The 19,449-nt window shown below is 37.4% G+C and overlaps 2 protein-coding genes across 2 annotated transcripts; both read left to right on the top strand.

Annotated features, from left to right (window-relative positions):
- Positions 1-2,767: 2,767 nt before the first annotated feature.
- gpr45 (G protein-coupled receptor 45) lies at positions 2,768-9,933 on the top strand. The gene is made up of 3 exons (XM_067444949.1): positions 2,768-3,251; positions 5,637-5,782; positions 8,398-9,933. The coding sequence occupies exon 3, from the start codon at positions 8,520-8,522 to the stop codon at positions 9,645-9,647; it is 1,128 nt and encodes a 375-aa protein (XP_067301050.1). The 5' UTR covers positions 2,768-3,251; positions 5,637-5,782; positions 8,398-8,519; the 3' UTR covers positions 9,648-9,933.
- Positions 9,934-11,127: 1,194 nt separating this feature from the next.
- Positions 11,128-18,836, top strand: c5h2orf49 (chromosome 5 C2orf49 homolog). The gene is made up of 4 exons (XM_067444948.1): positions 11,128-11,285; positions 11,495-11,652; positions 17,590-17,944; positions 18,051-18,836. The coding sequence occupies exons 1-4, from the start codon at positions 11,160-11,162 to the stop codon at positions 18,105-18,107; spliced, it is 696 nt and encodes a 231-aa protein (XP_067301049.1). The 5' UTR covers positions 11,128-11,159; the 3' UTR covers positions 18,108-18,836.
- The last annotated feature ends 613 nt before the right edge of the window (positions 18,837-19,449 follow it).

The raw sequence follows: 19,449 nt of genomic DNA, 5'->3' as shown, positions 1-19,449 counted from the left end.
GTAAAATACAACAAGTTTTGGGAAAAAATGGAGACTTATTTGAAAAATATATATATATATATAGGCTACTACCTTTAAAAGTTAAAAAGTAAATACTTAAAAAGTATTTTTTATATAATTCTTGTATGCTTACTACATTTATTTTTTATAAAAACACAGCAATATTGTGAAATATTGTTTTCTATTTAAAATATTTTGTCATTTAAATTTATTTGATGTTTGATGGCAAAGCTGAATCTTCAGCATTGTTACTCCAGACGTTAGTGTCACATGATCCTTCGAAATCTTTTAAATATGCTGATTTGCTCAAGAAACATTTAATCTCTTAATTCACTCACGAAATATTAAAACAGTTATGCTGCTTAACATTTTTGTGGAAAACATGATATGATATATCAGGATTCTTTGATGAATACAAAGTTCAAAATAACAGCATTTATTTGAAATTGAAATATTTTAACATTAAAAAATGACTTTAATGTCTCTTTTGGTTGATTTGATATGTCCTTGCTGACTAAAAATATGAATTTCTTTAAAAAGCATCTTACTGACTCCAAATGTTACAGTGTGAAGTATGTATTAAGTTAAATAAAAATAAAAAAACATTTGAAAGTCTAGGCCTTTGTCCCCATTTACCTAATTATAAGCATGAGACGTGAGTGAGTGTGTGTGAAAGGAAAAGAAGCATGAACAAAAAATAAGCATGATGAATGAACAAATTACATGGACATTCTGTCAACAACAAAAACATTCAGTCCCGCTTTGATCTCATGTCGCTATTTTACGCTCTCTAAAAAATAAATGTTCCTGTTAGCACCAGGTTGATGAAACGAGAACGTTTTTGCAGCTCATAGTATTTTAAAGCAGTGGTTTTCAAACTGGGGTCCTTCGTTAGGATAACTGCTTCATTTAAACTATTCTCTCCTTTCTTGCCATATACATCATTTCCATAATTGTATATGTTTGCTTTGTATCTTTCTAGTAGGCTTTTCTCACTATAGTCCCCTTTATCTTGCTCACTGGGGTTGTAAAGGCAGTATTTTAAATGCAGTATACTTAAGCTATAGGTTACTTACATAATTAATTGTGAAAGTTGCTCATACAATTTTTTTTTTATTGAAAATGTTCTTCAGGTTTATACATTCAACATTAAAGGTGCAGTGTGTAGTACTTATGATGATCTATTGATAGAAATGCAATATAATATACAATGTAAAAAATATTGTAAATTGTGTTATTGTAAATCCCAATAACGTCTGCCCACACCCAACCCTGATCCCTAAACCTACCCGTCACAGGAACCTCAGCCAAAGAAATTGGTATAGGGCAGGATTCCCTCTGAACTGGTTTGTGGAAAAAAAATCACGCTTTTGCGCCATGATGTTTCTACAGTAGCCCTAAACGGACAAACTTTTCTACAGGGCGCTAGTCACTCTCTCCGACGACGGCATTTTTGTCCTGTGTCGGGCCACCGTAGCTTCACTATGTGCTTTGAAAGGGAGGGTTGAGCTGTGGTTGATTGCAATTCACAACATCACCACTAGATGCTGCTAACATTTCCATTACAGTGCACCTTTAAAGCAGCACTGGGGAACTTTTTCTCTCGGGGTCCCCCTACAGTTGGGAAAAAATAATGTCCTCAACTACTGTCGTAAACTCGGTCATCCTACAACAGGGGATGCCATCGTGTGCATTTGTTGACATGACAACCCTGATAGCCCTGAACTAGTGATGCGCGGTTGTCTCATAACCCGCAGACCCCGTATGTCTATTTAATGGTCGCGGGTGCGGGGCGGGTTGTAAAAATATATACAGTGGTGCGGGGCGGGCCAAATAATTGCATAAAAACGGCCCGCGGGTTGGTGCAGCTCTAACAGTTCCCCTGAACACTGCAGGAGGAGTTCACATGCAGGTGTTCTTCTGGCGTCGCGTGTGAAATGTCTTCATCCCAGGAACAGTCAATGGCATATGTTCCAGCATGCCATATGAATATAATTTAATGGGTTTTATTTTTTCAAACGCCAAATAATCGCGATGCTCAAGTTTACAAGCCAGTGTCATTATAGTAGTCTATTGGTTACTGTTTTACAGAATCTATATGATACTTCAATTCAATGTTTGAGTGGTAGGTAATCACCATAACAAGCATGACAGCATCGGTCTACGCGGGTACCCCTCCCTCAGCTCACGCCGACGAGCAAACGCTGGTCCAATGTTGATCCTCATCCTGCCTTTAATCCCATCACTTTTTTGTTTCCTCTTATTGCTTTCCTCCAACAAAACCTTTTCTTTCTTATTTGTCTGTGCTGCTTCGGACATGACTTTATTATCCGACGAACAAAGTTGGGATCGCACGTCCGAATTTAAGGAAGTGTAGGCCTGCGTTGGTGAAAGTGACATATATGCCGTAAAGCAGTCGAATTTTGTAGTTCTTTTTGTTCTCGGGTACTACCCGAAACCCGAAGTTTAAAAGTACGATTAAAAATGATACAGACCCCAGCAGGCTATGGCAGACATGTCATTCAACCTATTGTAAGTTGATGTATCATCACAAGAGTCTTGGAAATATATTATGAAGGTTGAAAAGTTACCTAGTGCTGATTTAAGTGTAGCCAATTTAAGTTTGGAAAACATATGGTGTACTACTTATAATGTCACACTTACTATTTAACCTATCTAACAGTTTAAATTACTTTTTATGCATAAAAATACATAGATGTATTTTTGGAAGGGGGTGCATCATATTTGGGGGTCCTTGGTAAAGTTTTAAAAACCAAGCTTTAAAGTACACATTGGTCCATACACTGAACCTGCAACGTAACATCAAGAACGTCATAAATCTCCGATTTATCATACAGTATAGACAAACTAAAAAGCCCTAAACGTAGCCAATTAAATCTTCTTGATAACAAGAGGCGATGTCCCTGGCTTAAAAACTGAGCTTTATTTTTATGAGTAGGCTACGTCAATGACCCCCTGGTGCAGTTTGTCATCCGTGTACCTCTGAAATCCTCAAGGATGAAGCTCATACAGCTGCATGTGATTGATTGCCGTTGTCACACCTCCAGAGCTCCACACCCCGACGGACGGACGTGTTTCGTGCAGCAAGAAATCGCATCAGTAGAAACAATGGCAATCCTCTGACGGAAATCCAACTACAGCGTGCAGCGTCTACAACACTTGTCCTTCAACTGTTTTGGATTGTCACGGCTCACCGCCCAAAAAATACGCGGACTTCTGTTGACAAAAAGGTAAAATCACCACACAATCTGGCTGTGTAAATCACATCATCACATCTGCTAAGCGCGCGCCAGTGCACGTGAGAACCGAAATGTTTCATCAGTGGCATGGATCGTGTGATCAATGCATAAATCACAAGGGTGCGATAGTGAATCGTCATGCATAGCACGCTTAGACATTTTCTAAATAATAAAATCGAATATAGCCTATTTGTTTCCTATAGTGAGATGTATAAACTGCAGTTCTGAATGTTTTGTGCCTCTGTAAACAATTATTAAGACGTCGAGCAATTCTTCATCAGGCAGCTTCCATATAAGCACAGATAACATTTGGTTTTAAAAATTCCCTTTATTGTCTTTCTGCATGCAATACAAATGTTTGCTTTCGTTTGTTTTCTTTCTATTTGAGAGGAGTGAGACCGTGTTTTGTGTTTGTGTGTGTTTTTTTTTTTTTTTTTTTTTGTGGTAGGCTACTAAATCGGTTCTGTATAATTTGCTGCACCGATGAATTCCATCTGGTGGGTCTTAAAAATATCACCAAATATCAACATCAATGCCACTGTGTTGAACAGAAAACACCTTAGCTAATTTTTTGTATAAGCATTCGTGCTTAAATTAAATGTGTTACATAAATGCTATAGCCTGCATACTGCATGTAACGATATTGTGCTAAGACCAAATACGAATAGTAATTGTGTGTGCAATAAATATATACAACAATTTCAGTGTCATCAATAATCTTTGCAACTGAACAGGTTTGACAAATACTACTACCAATAATATAGTCATAATTCATAGAATTTATTGTTATACTTTATTTTACTGTGTCCTTGTTTGTTACGTATACATGTAGCCTACCATAGTAGCTAATAACAGTAAATTATGCATACACTCTAAAAAATGCTGGGTTGTTTTAACCCAATGTTGGGTCAAATATGGACTAACCCAGCAATTGGGTTGTTTTGACCCAGCGATTGGGTTGGTTTAATCCTGTGGTTGGGTTAAATATTTGCTTAAGACAACCCAATCGCTGGGTTAAAACAACCCAACAGCTGGGTTGGTCCATATTTGACCCAACATTGGGTTGTTTTTTTACACAGAATTTTTTAGAGTGTAGTTACTTACAACTAATCCTAATCCTACCCTAACCCTATAGTAAGTAATTACACCGTAACAATGACACCTTAAAATAATATCATAATTATTATTAAATTAGTTACCATTGTGTCAAGTCACCTTTATTTATATAGCGCTTTATACAATACAGATTGTTTCAAAGCAGCGTTACAGTAATAACAGAAAATTATGCATTTTAGCCTAAGTTAGTTTAGTGTTTATTCAGCTCTGTTGTAGATCATCAATTGTTAATTTAGTTAATTTCATAAAAATATTGTCATCGTCCAGCTTTGTTCAGTTTGCATTCAACATCGTCAGTACAGTCAGATCAATAATATTGTTGAATATAAAGCAAGTGTCCCCAACTAAGCAATCCACAGGCAGTGACAGTGAGACAGTGAAGGAACCCAAACTCCATCAGGGGACAGAATTTAGAAAAAAAAAACTGTGAGAAACCAGGCTCTAGCCAACAAAGGAACACAGTGTGATTATGATTCTGTCCAAAGAAAAACTGAAATAAGAAAAAGAAAATCTGTTCTCTATCGGCACTTGGACACGTCAACATTCAATTATTCATTATCAGCATTGGTCAGAAAAGCAATATTGGTCAATCTTTATTGTCTAACGCTTAAGTTGACGGCTATGGGTGACTACTGCTATGGGTTGATAATACATTGAGGTCTGAGAAACAGCATGACCATGACTTGTGTGTGTGTGACTGATGAATCAAGATCAGTTTCCATTTTTCTGCACAATTTGCTGCTAAACATTTGAATACTTACCAGGTTGAAAATGCAGGTATTGGTATTGTCAGCTACATGTGTCATACTCAGTACAGAAATTGCATGAATGTATATAAAATATTTTATAATAGTTATGTCATTGTATATATGTTATTCCATTTTCTCTCTCTCTCTCTCTCTCTCTCTCTCTCTCTCTCTCTCTCTCTCTCTCTCTCTCTATATATATATATATATATATATATATATATATATATATATATATCCTGCATATTGCATATCACTGCAATTCTTTAATTACATATGCTGATAAATGACTATTATTCCCTGGATTGTATTGACCCTCTATACTGTGGGAATGGCAGTTTTTTGTTTGTTTTTTGATTGTCACCAACATTTATAGACCTGAATGAGAAAAATCCCAATATATACCACCCTAATGTCCAATGTCCCTCTCAATTTGATAAATGGAAGATTGATTAGAACATATATTTCATTAACCATGTCCATGTGTAACTGTGTCCTGCTATGTGTTTTACAGGTATTCTAGTCTTTTCTAGAACAATGGATGTGTCAGAGGATGACATGCAACGTATGAATTATTGGAATTTACATCCCCCTTTATATCTGCACTATCCTTAGCAAAGAACAACCCAGAGTAACCATGGCAACAGCAGCATCCTCTGAGTGAGCATCATTCCCTCTTTCATCTGTAAACATGATGATTGTGGTTTGTATACGCTCACCATATTGCTCTACAGATGTTCATGCAAAAAAAAAGTCATTACAAAATAGTTTGAAGTATATCTGAGGCCAACCATGAGTGTCTGCCTTCTTCTGCCATCTTGCCTTATCTAGACAATGCGGTCTCTCTAAGAAACATTCAATGTAATCTGAAATTGTTTAAACAGTCAATAAGTGGACAAATCACTACTTACTGCTTGCAGGAATACAGTTTCCCCTTTCTTCAGTTTAAGACGCTGAGTGAAGCTTGCTTGAAATGGGCCGAACAAACGAACGATTTTGAATTAAATTGTTGTGGTATCCGATTATAATATTATAAATTACAACCATGTTGACATATGAAAAGTCCTCACGTCCCCTGCACAGCCTGAACATGACGTGTGTCCATGATCTGCAGTTTTTGCTATCCTCGAGTCTTGTTTACCTGCAGTCCTGATGATTCGGCTGCAGTTCCGCCTGACAATGAACAGATGCAAAGGTTGGGGGCGTGCATATAAATGATCCCCAACGCTTGCATCACGGTTGGTGTTATGTTGAGAAGCACTTATTTTTACGTGGTGTTTTTCATTCGCGAGATTTACATAAGAAGGAGGAGTCAATGGTGTTTGAGACTCACAGTATGTGATGTCCATGTACTGAACTCTTATTATTTCACTATGGCAAGGTTAATTCATTTTTTTATTTTAGGGCACCTTTAAATACTTTATGTTAGACTCATTAAATATAAATACTTATTACCAGTTTTGGGGGTAGTAACTCATTACAAGTAACTGGAGTTACATAATCAGATTACTTTTTCAAAGTAACTAGTAAAGTAATTCATTAATTTTAAAATTTACAACAAAATATCTGAGTTACTTTTTCAAAATTGTTTTCCCATTTATTGACTGTCAGCTCACCTTTCCCCATGCTGAGATAAATCGTAAGTGTGGAGTTGTTGTGTGTAAACATGATGGTTATTGTTTTAGCATGCATTTACTACATGCATCTCATTTGCACACCAAAAAAACACAATTCAGTATTCCTCAAAATGACCGATGTCTTGCTGCTAACCTTTAATGATTCATTTAAACCATATGCAAAAAAGACTTGAGATTTTATGTTTTTATTGGGGAAGTAAGTGTTACCTGAGGATTATTATCTACTTTTGGTGTGATGAAAGGGTCTTTACATTTGCTTAAAAATATAACTTTTTTGTTATATAAAAAAACATGCCCAGCCCAGGTGAAAAAAAGTAGCGCAAAAGTATTGTAACACTTTTCTTAAAAAGTAACTAAGTAAAGCAATTTGTTACTTTTTAAGGGAGTAATGCAATACTGTAATGCATTACTTTTCAAAGTAACTTTCCCCAACACTGCTTATTAGGCTACTCCTAATTAGAAATGTTTAAGTAAGGTGAACGGATAAATAGCCATGTTTACATGCACTTTTTTTTTTCATTCCGATTAAAATCATTCGGATTGAAAGACTTAGATCACATGAGACGTTATCTAAACCGATCTGGTGTTTACATGTGCGGACTTTCAATCGCAATAATTTTGTGACATGTAGTTTGTCTGCCGCATTAAGGGGGTCGCACACCGGACGCGAAGCACAGTGCGCGCCACGTCTCTAAAATTCAAACATATTGTTTTCAATGAGTGTAAGCACACCGGCGGCATTTGGTGCCTGTCCGTGGCAACTTAGGAAGGTGTTCAAAATCCTGCCGCGCCACAAGCGCCATTTCTAGATTTTATATTAAATTTATATTCTATTTCCCTCAAATCGGATCAATATACTGATTTGACCCTGCGCTACAAGATACACCCACTGTGCAGGCAGCTCTTCTGTCAGAAGTCATTCAGAATTGAGCTTGCGCGTATATAAATGTGCACGTCTGGTGTGAGATCCTGAGACGCGGCGCTGAGCTTCAGTCCGGTGTGCGACCCGCTTCCATCAGAAATGTCGACGCTGTCCTCTCCTGCAGATGGAATGCGTTCTCTGATGCAATAGCAACTCTCAACGACCACCAGGACTTATACAGTTTTATAAAAGCTATTTATTTGTTGTAAAGTGTAATAATCATCTCAGAAAAATAAATTCTTCTGTCCGGTGCAGTTGAAGTAAAAAGTGCCTGGGATAAACGCTGTCAAGAGGGTGTAGCCAGGCGATGTCTGTGTCATTATGCCAACATTATCTTATATATAAATAAAAAGTTTAACGTTACCCCTCAGAAAAATGATCTTTCCTCTCTTGTCAGCATTATAGTCTGGTGTGTGGTGGAGGCGCGTGCTGTGTATCACGTCATATAAGGACGCGAACTCAAAAGTAATCGGGTCAGGTCGTTTACATGGTGAATTTTTTCGTTTGATCGGTTCATGAAAAGGTTTATCCCACCTCTCTCGAACCGATTACTATTTCAATTTTTCCGATTGAGGTGTTTATATGGAGCATTTTCATTCGGATTTGACTTTTAAACCGATTACAGTGCTCCATGTAAACACACCTAGTGTCTCATATCTATGAAGGGCCTAAATAATTTTTTGAGTGTATCTCACACTTTTGATCTTCTGTTGCAGGTAATGTTTTACAACGTCTTCAGCATGGAGAGTAATTCTCTTAATGGGAGCCCACAAAACCATGGCAATGGTTTAGCTATGACTTTCCAGACTTAAATGGATGATACCTGGTAACAGCTGCCATGTTTGCGTGTAATGGCAGCTCATTGGAGGCATGTGGCCTTCTTGAACCAATGGAAACTGAAATGCAAGAGTCTGATACTGCCCTCATGCCCACCACTCTCAGGGTGGCACTGGCTGCCATCATGATCTTCATGATCACCATCGGTTTCCTTGGCAATGCCATCGTGTGTCTGATAGTGTATCAGAAACCAGCCATGCGTTCGGCGATTAATCTGCTCCTGGCCACGCTGGCCTTCTCCGACATCATGCTGTCGTTGCTGTGCATGCCATTCACCGCCGTCACTCTCGCAACTACGGACTGGAGCTTCGGAGTGGGATTCTGCCGTGTGTCTGTCATGCTTTACTGGCTGTTTGTTCTGGAAGGCGTGTCCATCCTTCTGATCATCAGCGTCGATCGCTTCCTCATTATAGTTCAGCGACAGGACAAGCTGACGCCACATCGGGCGAAAATTCTCATTGCCGCGTCATGGGCTCTGTCGCTCTGCGTGTCCCTACCATCCGTGGTCGGCTGGAGGACAGCTGGGATCGGCGCACAAGTGCCGCAATGCATTCTGGGATACAGCGAATCTCTGGCGGACCGGGGTTACACGGTTCTTCTAGCGGTCGCAGTGTTTTTTGTGCCATTCGGTGTGATGTTGTATTCCTACCTGTGTATTCTTAACACAGTGCGACGCAACGCGCTGCGCATCCACAATCACACCAGCGAAGGCAGCGTCGCCATCAACCATGTCAGCAAGTTGGGTTTAACCGGCCTACAGCGACCCCAAGTCAACGTGGACATGAGTTTCAAAACCAGGGCCTTCACCACCATCCTCATCCTTTTCATCGGCTTCTCCGTGTGTTGGTTGCCACATACAGTGGTGAGCTTGCTGGCGGTGTTCAGTAGACGCTTCTACCTCAGCCCGGCGTTTTACCCGGTCAGCATCGGGGCGCTGTGGTTGAGTTACCTAAAAGCGGTTTTCAACCCTGTGATATATTGCTGGAGAATCCGAAAGTTTCGTGAGGCCTGTCTGGAGTTTATGCCCAAGACGTGTCATCTCTGTCCCAAGATTCCCGGACGAAGTCGAAGGCGGATAAGACCCAGTAACATCTATGTGTGCAGCAGTGAGACCCAGTCTTCGGTCTAGGGCTTGCACTAAAATATTTTTTATATTGACAAGCCAAGAACGAAATGATGTTTAGACTGTGTCCTTGAAATCCCATGGAGATGAGAACGCTTATGAATTGAATACTTGAGGAATACCTCTACCTATCATAGTGTCCAGTGATGAAGAAAAAAGCATTAGCTGTCTGAAATTCATCAAAGCAATATTTCATATTTCATCAACTGGGGCCTGAACTGAATTTCTTTGATAGATTTCACATGTTCTGCATTTTTGTAAAACATGGAAGCTGGCAAATAAAGAAACTAAACTGGTGATTTACTGAACACGTTTGATATATATTTTTTCTTATTTGGTGAGGGGTTTTTGTTTTTGTTAATACCACTAAAAATAATAACAAAATAATATTAATATTATAATAGAAAAATATCACTAAAACCAGCCTAAGCTGATTGGTTGGTCTTCCAGACTGGTCATATCTGGTTTAGAACACTGTAAAAAAAAAAAAAAAAAAAAAAAAAAAGTCTCCAATTGAAAATTTTCTAGTGACTGATCACATCTAAATTTTTCAATTGGCCAAATTGAATTTCTGTGAGTTGAATTTTATCAATTGTGGCAACAGTCACAAAAGACAAAAATGACTAAAAACATATATATAGTAAGCAAAATGAACACAGACAACATGGTTGAAATTTGATCACATTACTTTATTAACAAGTCAATTCCAACACAGGATATTTGGTGAAAATACATTATTTTCAATAAGGAAAAAACTCTGAAGAAGTCATAACAGGATGTCTTAATATGGTGAAGAAAATGCTGCACTGCATAGGCTAAAAACCTGCAAAAAAAAAAAAAAAAATGACCAAGTTCCCCTACAACACATCAAGTGACAGAACAGAAGTTTGACTGAAGAATTGTATTTATAAATTTCAAATTCAAATTGAATAAAACAACCACACTCATTTATGTTCACCATTCCTGAAATCTGTAATTTGAAGTGCATTATTTATATAAATGTGGCAGAATTGCAGATTGTTCATTTTAATCGAGTTTCTTTATCAGTAATTTGGGAACTATGCCTATGTAAAAGCCAATGCTTAAATCTGTCAATACTGAAAATGAAAAAAAGTGCTTTGCCGATATGCATCTTCTGGTGCCCATGGCTGATATCAAGAACAGACAGCAAATGAGATCGACGAGGTGAAGCAAACTCTTATTTTAGGCCTACATGATAAATAAATAAAAAGTGGACATGTACCAGCCAGTTCTAATAATTTGCAAATTAATTGTTAATTGTCTGGCCAGTCAGTAACATCATTCATTTCTTTCTGATATAACTTTGTCAGGTCTGTCTGTTTGGGGAAAAAAAAGTCAAATTGAGCCATGCTTTCATCATCGATCCATTCTTTATTTAGCTGTTTCTTCCTACCCTAGCACACATTGTACTGTAGGTGGCGGTAATGGTCATGTGTTGTTCAAACGTCTCACATAAGAGCGCTTTTTCCTGCGCTCACCGGAAAGGGACTGAGAAATATGGCGTCGCACAGGGGAGACAGAACGAAACCCCCCACATCAAATGCTGGAGATGTTTCCGAAATCGACCTTTTGCTTCACCCAGAGCTCCTTTCTCAAGAGTTCATTCAGCTCATGTTACATGAGGTGAGATTTAAGGCACATGAAATCAGTCGGGTTACTGTAGGCCACATCGCATAACGTGTTTGTTCCTTATATGAAAATAATTTGGTCCGTGCAGGCTTTTCTCTAACTTATAGTATAAACTTATCAGCTAGTAAATATACCTGACATCTGAAGAACGAGTAAATCAACCGTCACTGAATAGCACCAATCGTGCATGTGTTGTGATTTAGAGGAAGATAGCAGTGGGTGGTCATGAGGACCGTGACCGGATGACAGGTCTGTACCTGCGGCATGTCCTTCCTCTCCCGCAGAGAGATCTGCCCAGCAGCCGCTGGGGGAGGAGGATGGAGAAGAGCAGAGCGCGGCAGAGCGGCATCAGCGCGCACAGGTACAGGCACACAGGTTATCATAGTTCAGACACATGAAAATCATCATTGATTAACTCTCGTGACAGTGGCAGCAAAGACTTTTATAATGTTACATAATATTTCTGTTTCTAATGTTGTTCTTTTGAACATTATATGTATCAAAGAATCCTGAAAGAGTTTATATAATGTATGTTTTAATGAAGTATATTGTTACAGACCAGTGTTGGGAAAGTTACTTTGGAAATGTAATAGCTTACAGATTACAAGTTGCCCAATTTAAAATGTAAAAAGTAGTGTAACTATTTCGATTACTTTATTAAAGTAAGGATTACTTTTTGACTTTTTTTTATTTTAATTTTATTATTTATAAAAAACTCGATTTACGATTTGATTCGATACCCCCCCCCCCATTTAAAACTAAATAATTGCAAACTGTACATATATTTTAAAAAATATATATTTATTATATTTAATTAAAGTGCGTCAACATAAAATTGCAAAGGCAAACCCTTTATCTAACTGAAAAGTCACTGCAACGTGCAACAAAAATTGTTAAACATCCAAATTATTAATACTGTATTTGGATTGAGCTAATAAACAACAAAAAATCCTAAGGTAACTCTTAGTTGAATTGAACATGTAAACTGTAGGGATGCACCGAAATGAAATTCTTGGCCGAAGCCGAAACCGAATAATAATGAAATGCTTGGCCGAAGACCGAAGGCCGAATACCGAACGCGGTGTTTCGCATTTTTTTTTTACCATTACAATAATTAAATAGTAAAAATTTCCTTTTTACTATTTTGTGTTGCTTTTCAGAGAAATAAATCAAATAACAAAAATACAATTTCAAAATATTTATTTAACACTGAATTTTTTTTAACATTCCAGCAGATATTATACAAACTAAGCACAACATAACTTAAAATAAATAATTAGTAAAATAAAAAACATATTTTTATTTGGCCATCTTAGAAGCCCCCCTTCTTGAATAGCCTATGTTAGGCCTATAACTGACTGCTGAAAGAATGTAACTCTGTATGTCTACAACAACAAATGTGCATTGAATAGTGCAAAAAATGTGGATGAACCCACAACAAATAAATAACTGTCTTAGACATAAGCCTACTTAGCCTACTTCTTCAGGAAAAGTGGCAGGTTCTTCTTTATGAAAAGTAGCTTCTCTGCTTTCTCACATGAAAGTCGGTTCCTCTTCTCATCGATGACATGAGCACTAAATTTCAGCACTAAACAGTGCTTCCACACTGCTGACATGTTTGCTGCATAAAGCACGCAGCTCTCACTCTACGTGGGTTACTTTTTGATCACGTCATTAAAAACGTCATTGTTCGGCCAAAATTATTCGGCCTTTTTACTTATTCGGCCGAATGCCGAAAGTGCTTTTTTTGGCTATTTTCGGCCGAATAATTTCGGTTGCCGAATATTCGGTGCATCCCTACTATTTGCCATAAATTTTTAAAATTGCAATTAAACATTCTTTGCAAGGAAAATTAGCCTATCAACAACAACAGGCTTGAGGAAAGCTCGGTTCATAGCTGTCAACATTGAACATTGAAAATAAGGGAGATTTCCCGGAATCCATCCCCAAAATAAGGGATTTATTATTATTATTATTCTTATTATTATTATTATTATTATTATTATTATTATTAATTTTACATGATTCTTACCCACAAAAAAAAAAAAAAAAAAAAATCACTAATCATAACAATCATAGTTTATAACTACACAATATATTATAGAATGACAGACCAATGGATATGTTCAAAGCTCTTTATGAACATTACTTTTGTATTTTTTTTTAAACCGTTCACATGTTAATCGGTACTGGTACCCAACCAAACCATTTTTCAGTAGTTAAGAGATACATACATCAATAACTGTAAAGAAACTGTAAGTCATTTATAGAAGTATTATTGACATTATGAAAGAGCTGCCTTGGTCTGCCATTGTCTGTGTTGTTTGTTTACGGTTAACATTTACCAATAAAGAGTAGGTTATAGCTACTTTATTAATTTAATTAATAAAAACAACCATATTATTATTTTTTTCTTTTTAATTCAATTTCTATAAAAGAAATTTACCACAAATTCTGTCGTGTGTTTTCTGGTAATCAAATGAAGACAGCCTATAATAAGATTAATTTATACTTACTGAAACTTTAGAAACTGAGCTTTATAATGTTAAAATTAAAACATGGAAGAAAATGTATATATTAGTTAAAAAAATGGGTTTTGATCGTTTATAATTATAACATTAGTGTATTAGTATTTGCACAACAGTGATATATTTCTCAAGTAAAACCGAACTTTTATTTTGACGCGTTGCCGTGAATACCTTTGAGTTTCTTGGTGTTTATGACATGACGGTGGTTTTTCTCAAATTAAACGGAAAAATGCTTGTGAAGTGACTCGGAGCGGCTCTGGAGATGACAGACATGCGTTTATGTCCTCGTATGAGATGGAACACCTGATTGTCACGCGCAATTCTAGTATGTAAGGCCTGTGTGTTTGAGGTAAACTGCGGGTCAAGTTCAAGTTCATTTATTATATAGCACATTTAAACAGCCGCTAGACAGACCAAAGTGCTTTACAGAGCAAGCATATAAAAATAAAAGCAGCAAACGATACATAAGCACATAGAGATGAACTAAGCTAAGATTAAGTAAAGAATCAAGAAGCAAATGTAAAATAATAAGAACAGTCTAAGATAATTAATCAATATGCTAACGAGAATAGATAAGTTTTGACCAGAGTAGGGATGCGCGGTATACCGGTACTGGAAAAATACCGGTATATATTTTATTTAAAACGGTACGATATCATGATTTGGCACATTTCGGTATATGCTGCTTTTCCGAAGTTCACCGCTAGATGGCAGCGCGCTACCCAAACTGACCCGAAACAACCGGCAAATGTGACAACAACATAGATGAACAAAATGGATAAAGCAGTCGAATCTCACTCAAGATGCCCAAAACGAATTAATAAAGAGAGGAGTAGAAGTGACATTTGTAATGACTTTGCTTATAAAACTGATGAAGAACCATCAAACCTAGCCAAGAAGCATCTGTCACTATCCTGACTTTAAGACTTCTTAAGAGATCGACAGGTCAGTGAATCATTCAAACCATCTCATTTAGACATTTATTTTCTTTTTACACTGATCAACGCACACACACAGCCTAACATAAGATCGAATATCACAATCTCCAGCGTTCGTTTCAACCAATGACATTTAGATCTCATTATATTTGCACGCGTACTATTGCATTATTTACATTCCCGTTAGACACAACCGCCTGTGTTTATGTGAATACTCACTAAAGACGGACATTTGTACATAATTCTGTGTATTTGACTGTTTAAGGAAACTTAATGTGTAATGTGCGAGCGTGACTAAGTGACAGGCGTGCGTGTGTGTGTGTGTGTGTGTGTGTGTGTGTGTGTGTGTGTGTGTGTGTGTCGTATGAGCTCATATCTCCTGTAACTTATTACGAAATGCTATAAAATCTCTTGCGTGTTCAAATGATTTCCGTTCTCCATTCCGAGACAAGCGTGAAATGTTGAATCGGATTATGCAGATTGCTTTAGTGTAGGTGAGATGTCTTTTGAAACCAGAAGCAATTTGCTAATTTTGAGAGATTTTTGCTGAAATTATTTCTCACAAGAAAGTTTTCAAATGACTGATTTGATGTGATAAGCTTTGCTGATTAATTTACTAATAAACATTTGTGGTAATTTCCCACTTTATAAACTCAAAACATGCATAATTGTTCTCATTCGCGTGCAATATACCCGCGCTAATATCAGACCTTGTGGTATCGATTTAATATCGGTACTTCGGTATTAGATTGTGGTACCGTACCGAAGCCAAAATTGTGGTATCGAGCCATCCCTACTCTGCTAGTGGGAGATGGGCAGTGCATGGTCTGCACATGCACTGCAGCGCATCTCCAGCAGCACAGAGCTGTCTGTGTGGACGCTTGTCTGTAAATAATGACGGGAAAAAAATATCGGCGAACGCAGCACGTTAACAGCAAATATTGGCCAGATATATCAGCTGATCCCTAATCGTTATTCTGTAGTAAACTATGTTTCTCTTCTTACTGATATAAAAAAATATATAAAAAACTGCATACTCTATTTTTTAACCGCTATGTGTGTGAAGAGACGCCATAAAAGGCCTAATGTTAATTTCTCACTAACAGAAGCAGGAACTAGCCTGGATTCTAGCCAAACTCAGCCCCGCACACAACATTTGAGCTCGGTCAGTTTGGACTTGATCCATAGAGGAGTAATAATGCCTGAACAGAAAAATTGTCAAATTGTCAGGGCGGGCTTTAGACCATGATGGAGAGATGATAAACATAACAATCATCCACGTCATCAAAGGCAATTGGGTTGAATTTGTTCTAATCCTAAGCAGAGAACTTGTTCGTATATGCATTCACCTTCACTATTTCTACTATTTCTACAAACTACTATTTGTCCACTAGATGACACTTTAGGTTAACATTCGTCATAGGAGACGCTTCCTCGGGTTTGACATTGCAACCTTCAATGTCAATAGCATTTTAATAGTTGGCAAACATATTTTGTGCTGAACGGTTATTTGAACCTTAAATATCTTGATGACATGATTTTTTACATTTCTAACACTGGAAAGCATTTTACTCCGGTTGTAGTCTAAAGCTTTCAGCGGTAATGTGGATTGATGTCATTGGCAGACGTGGTGCACTGCAAATGCAAAAAAAGAGTCAATCAAAATCATCAGAATAGCATCACTTTACTAAAGGCCTTTAAATGGCAGGAGGCATCATGCACATAAAAAACAGGCAAACAATATATTAATTATATTGCTAGCTCTTTAATCCTAGCTCTTTACAGAAAATATTCAGATGTAACTCCCTTTGTAATTGTTGATATTTTCATAAGTAGTAATTACATAAGTAGCAGTAGTAATTTAATTACACTTTTTCTCTCTCTCAGTAACTGTAACAGATTACAGTTGTCTTGTAATTAAACAACGCCATTGTGTTACATGTAAATAGTTACTCCCCCAACACGGTTACAGACATCCCACCATGTATTTAGATTTGTCTACATGTCTTTTACATTCAGTGCAAATATTATTGAGTGAACGAACCTACTAAGTGGCTTACACAAAATAAAGGTTTAGTTCTCCCAAAAATAAAAATTGTCATTAATTACTTACCCTAATGTCATTCGACACCCGTAAAACCTAGAAAAAAACCCCGAAAGGCCTTCAATGACACCAATGTCATTTCCTCTCTCAAGACCCATAAAAGGCACTAAAAAGTCCACCTCATGAACACCTTTATGAAGCGACGAGATTTATTTTTTTGTGCGCAAAAAGGAACCCAAAATAACAACTTGTATATGATATTTATAGGGCCGATTTCAAAACAAAGATTCAAACCGATATGAATCAGCGTATTGATTCATGAGTCGGATCGCGTGTCAAACTGCTGAAATTACCATAGACAGTAAAAGAAATGGACACAGCGACCCCACAGACTTCAACGGCGAATTGTGAAGTAAATTAGAAGCACTGACTTCCTGATGGCTGAGCGAACTGCGCAGGCTCAGACTGAGCTTGACGACGTAGAGGTGACGTAAGCAACCTGTCTGACAGTTGTAGGTCTTCTAGTAGTTGTGGAAAGTGAAATCTGAATCACATTGTTTAATTTTTTTTTTTCGCCGTGCTTTTGGCTCACAATAGGCTTTTCCCCATTCTTCCCCCTTGACTTAATCAGACTTTATGTCTCCACGTCCCCCCGACTGTCTCATAGACAGTAAAAGATTGCCTGCGAACGTCTCCTCCTGCCATGGCTGTTTTTGCCATGGCTGTTCTGTAACTGCTTGAAAATGTCCAAAGTGGCTTCTCTTATATTATAATCTGTTTTGTTTCAGTTCAAGCACTGAAAGTGGCAGGAAGAGGCCGTTGATTGTGTTTGACGGCAGCTCTACTAACACTGGCAGTGTGAAGCTGAAGAAGCCTGATGCTTCAGCAGCTCCTGTCGTCACAGACCGAATAAAGCCCCCGGTTTCCAGCATCAGTCTCACAAACCCCATACGCAAGATCTCTGGGACCTCTACAAACAGCACTTCCTCAAATTCGTCCAACAGGACACCGGTGTCATCTCCGGGGGCCAGTCCTAAAAGCCCCTGCAATCACTCAAACACTGCCAACTCCTCGCTACATTCAAACAATACCACGTCTAAGCTAAAGCGCACATCCACCAGCGATGGAGAACGTGACGCTGCTGTGAGTATGACACTAACTCTGATTATTTACACTGACACTGTGTGAGTGTGTTTCACTTGTCTTGACAGTAAATGTTTTTCTGATTAATATCTTTTTTTCATGGCAGAATGACATTAAGTCACCTGATACAAAGAAAAAGATTCAACATGTCACATGGCCATAATCTCTGATGTCATCAATGACGGCTGGATAACGCCACTGAAATCGCCTGCCGGGTCTCTGCGTTGGCCAAGGAAGACACTCACGATGAAGCACATGAATCTGAAAGATGGGTTCTTGTCACACACCTCAAGTTGTCACTCTCACCTTTACTTACGAGCCTCAGGAAACGTGACTTGTGCAATGTGACCCTCCGCTGCATTTCACACCAGGAAATGCTTCGGTACCTGATGTAGTTTGTGGTGAAGGAACTGACACATTCCTATCAGTTTTATGTTGGACTGCTCAGATTTTCCCTTTAGAAATCTTTCTTGCAATTAATAAACTTTTCATTTAAAGAGAATCATGTTGAAAAATCAAATCCCAGATGTTTTTGGTGTGTTTTAGAAGTTTGCTGTGCTTTACTAAAATAGGAATGTATTTTTGAAGAAATTGCACCTTTCTCCAAAAAGATGTTTGGAAGTTGATCTGTGATTTAGACTGGAATAGGCCCATTCAAACGGTTAAGCCAATATCAGGTAAATCCCTGGACAGTTTTGTATTTATAGCCCCATAAGGTCAAATGCAGTTAGGATGTGTGTTGCATCATGCATCGATGCAAAATGAAATGTTTCACATGTCAGTGTATTAGTGAAGGTTTTTCTAGGAATAATGAATTGAGTTTTTATTGAACTGCATGGAGCGTTCCTCATTGACGACAAGCCTGATGAAATAAATGGCTGAGAGTATCGATCATGGTGTTCGCGGTTCTTTTCTTTTTTTTGAAGTTAATTTTTTACTAATGCTTAAGTCATACTTAAGTAGACTGCTGTTATCCATGAAATAGGCTAATTTATTAAATATTTATGTGGTATAAATTTCATTTTATTAATAATTCTGCTTTGTTACAGGTACACTGTAAAAAATGTGTTGGTTTAACTTTTAATCAACCTGGTTGCCTTAATGTTGAGTTTATTGAAATACAAAAATGTATTTGATACAATGAAGGACATTGCTTTAATAAATATTTGAAACTCAAAATATTATTGTACCTGAACCACATAAATATTTTTATAAATTATGAAAAATTTACAATTTGGCTTCACTGCATCATAAATAAAAAACAATTACCCAGGAGGATTACAAAATATTTTAATAATATTTTAATAAAGGTTGTCGATTCTCAAAAATGTTCATTGTATTAACTCAATTTTTTAGGCAACCAGGTAACTTTTGTAAATGTTTTACAGTACTTACAAACGGTCTCTTGTGCTTACTAAGACTGCATTTACTTGATCAAAATATGTTCAATATTACAATTTAAAATAATATTTAATAAACTTCAGCATCATTATTCCAGGCGCAAG

This window comes from Pseudorasbora parva, chromosome 5 (assembly GCF_024679245.1).
Source record: "Pseudorasbora parva isolate DD20220531a chromosome 5, ASM2467924v1, whole genome shotgun sequence".
Classification (NCBI taxonomy): Eukaryota; Metazoa; Chordata; class Actinopteri; order Cypriniformes; family Gobionidae; genus Pseudorasbora; species Pseudorasbora parva.
This window is presented reverse-complemented; position numbering and strand designations above follow the sequence as displayed.

Bases quoted from the DNA above. Each gene is read 5' to 3' on its own strand.
- gpr45 (XM_067444949.1), top strand. From the start codon at position 8,520: ATGTTTGCGTGTAATGGCAGCTCATTGGAGGCATGTGGCCTTCTTGAA.
- c5h2orf49 (XM_067444948.1), top strand. From the start codon at position 11,160: ATGGCGTCGCACAGGGGAGACAGAACGAAACCCCCCACATCAAATGCT. The intron at 11,286-11,494 runs GTGAGATTTAAG...GTTGTGATTTAG, and splicing joins TTCAGCTCATGTTACATGAG to AGGAAGATAGCAGTGGGTGG. The intron at 11,653-17,589 runs GTACAGGCACAC...GTTTTGTTTCAG, and splicing joins AGCGGCATCAGCGCGCACAG to TTCAAGCACTGAAAGTGGCA.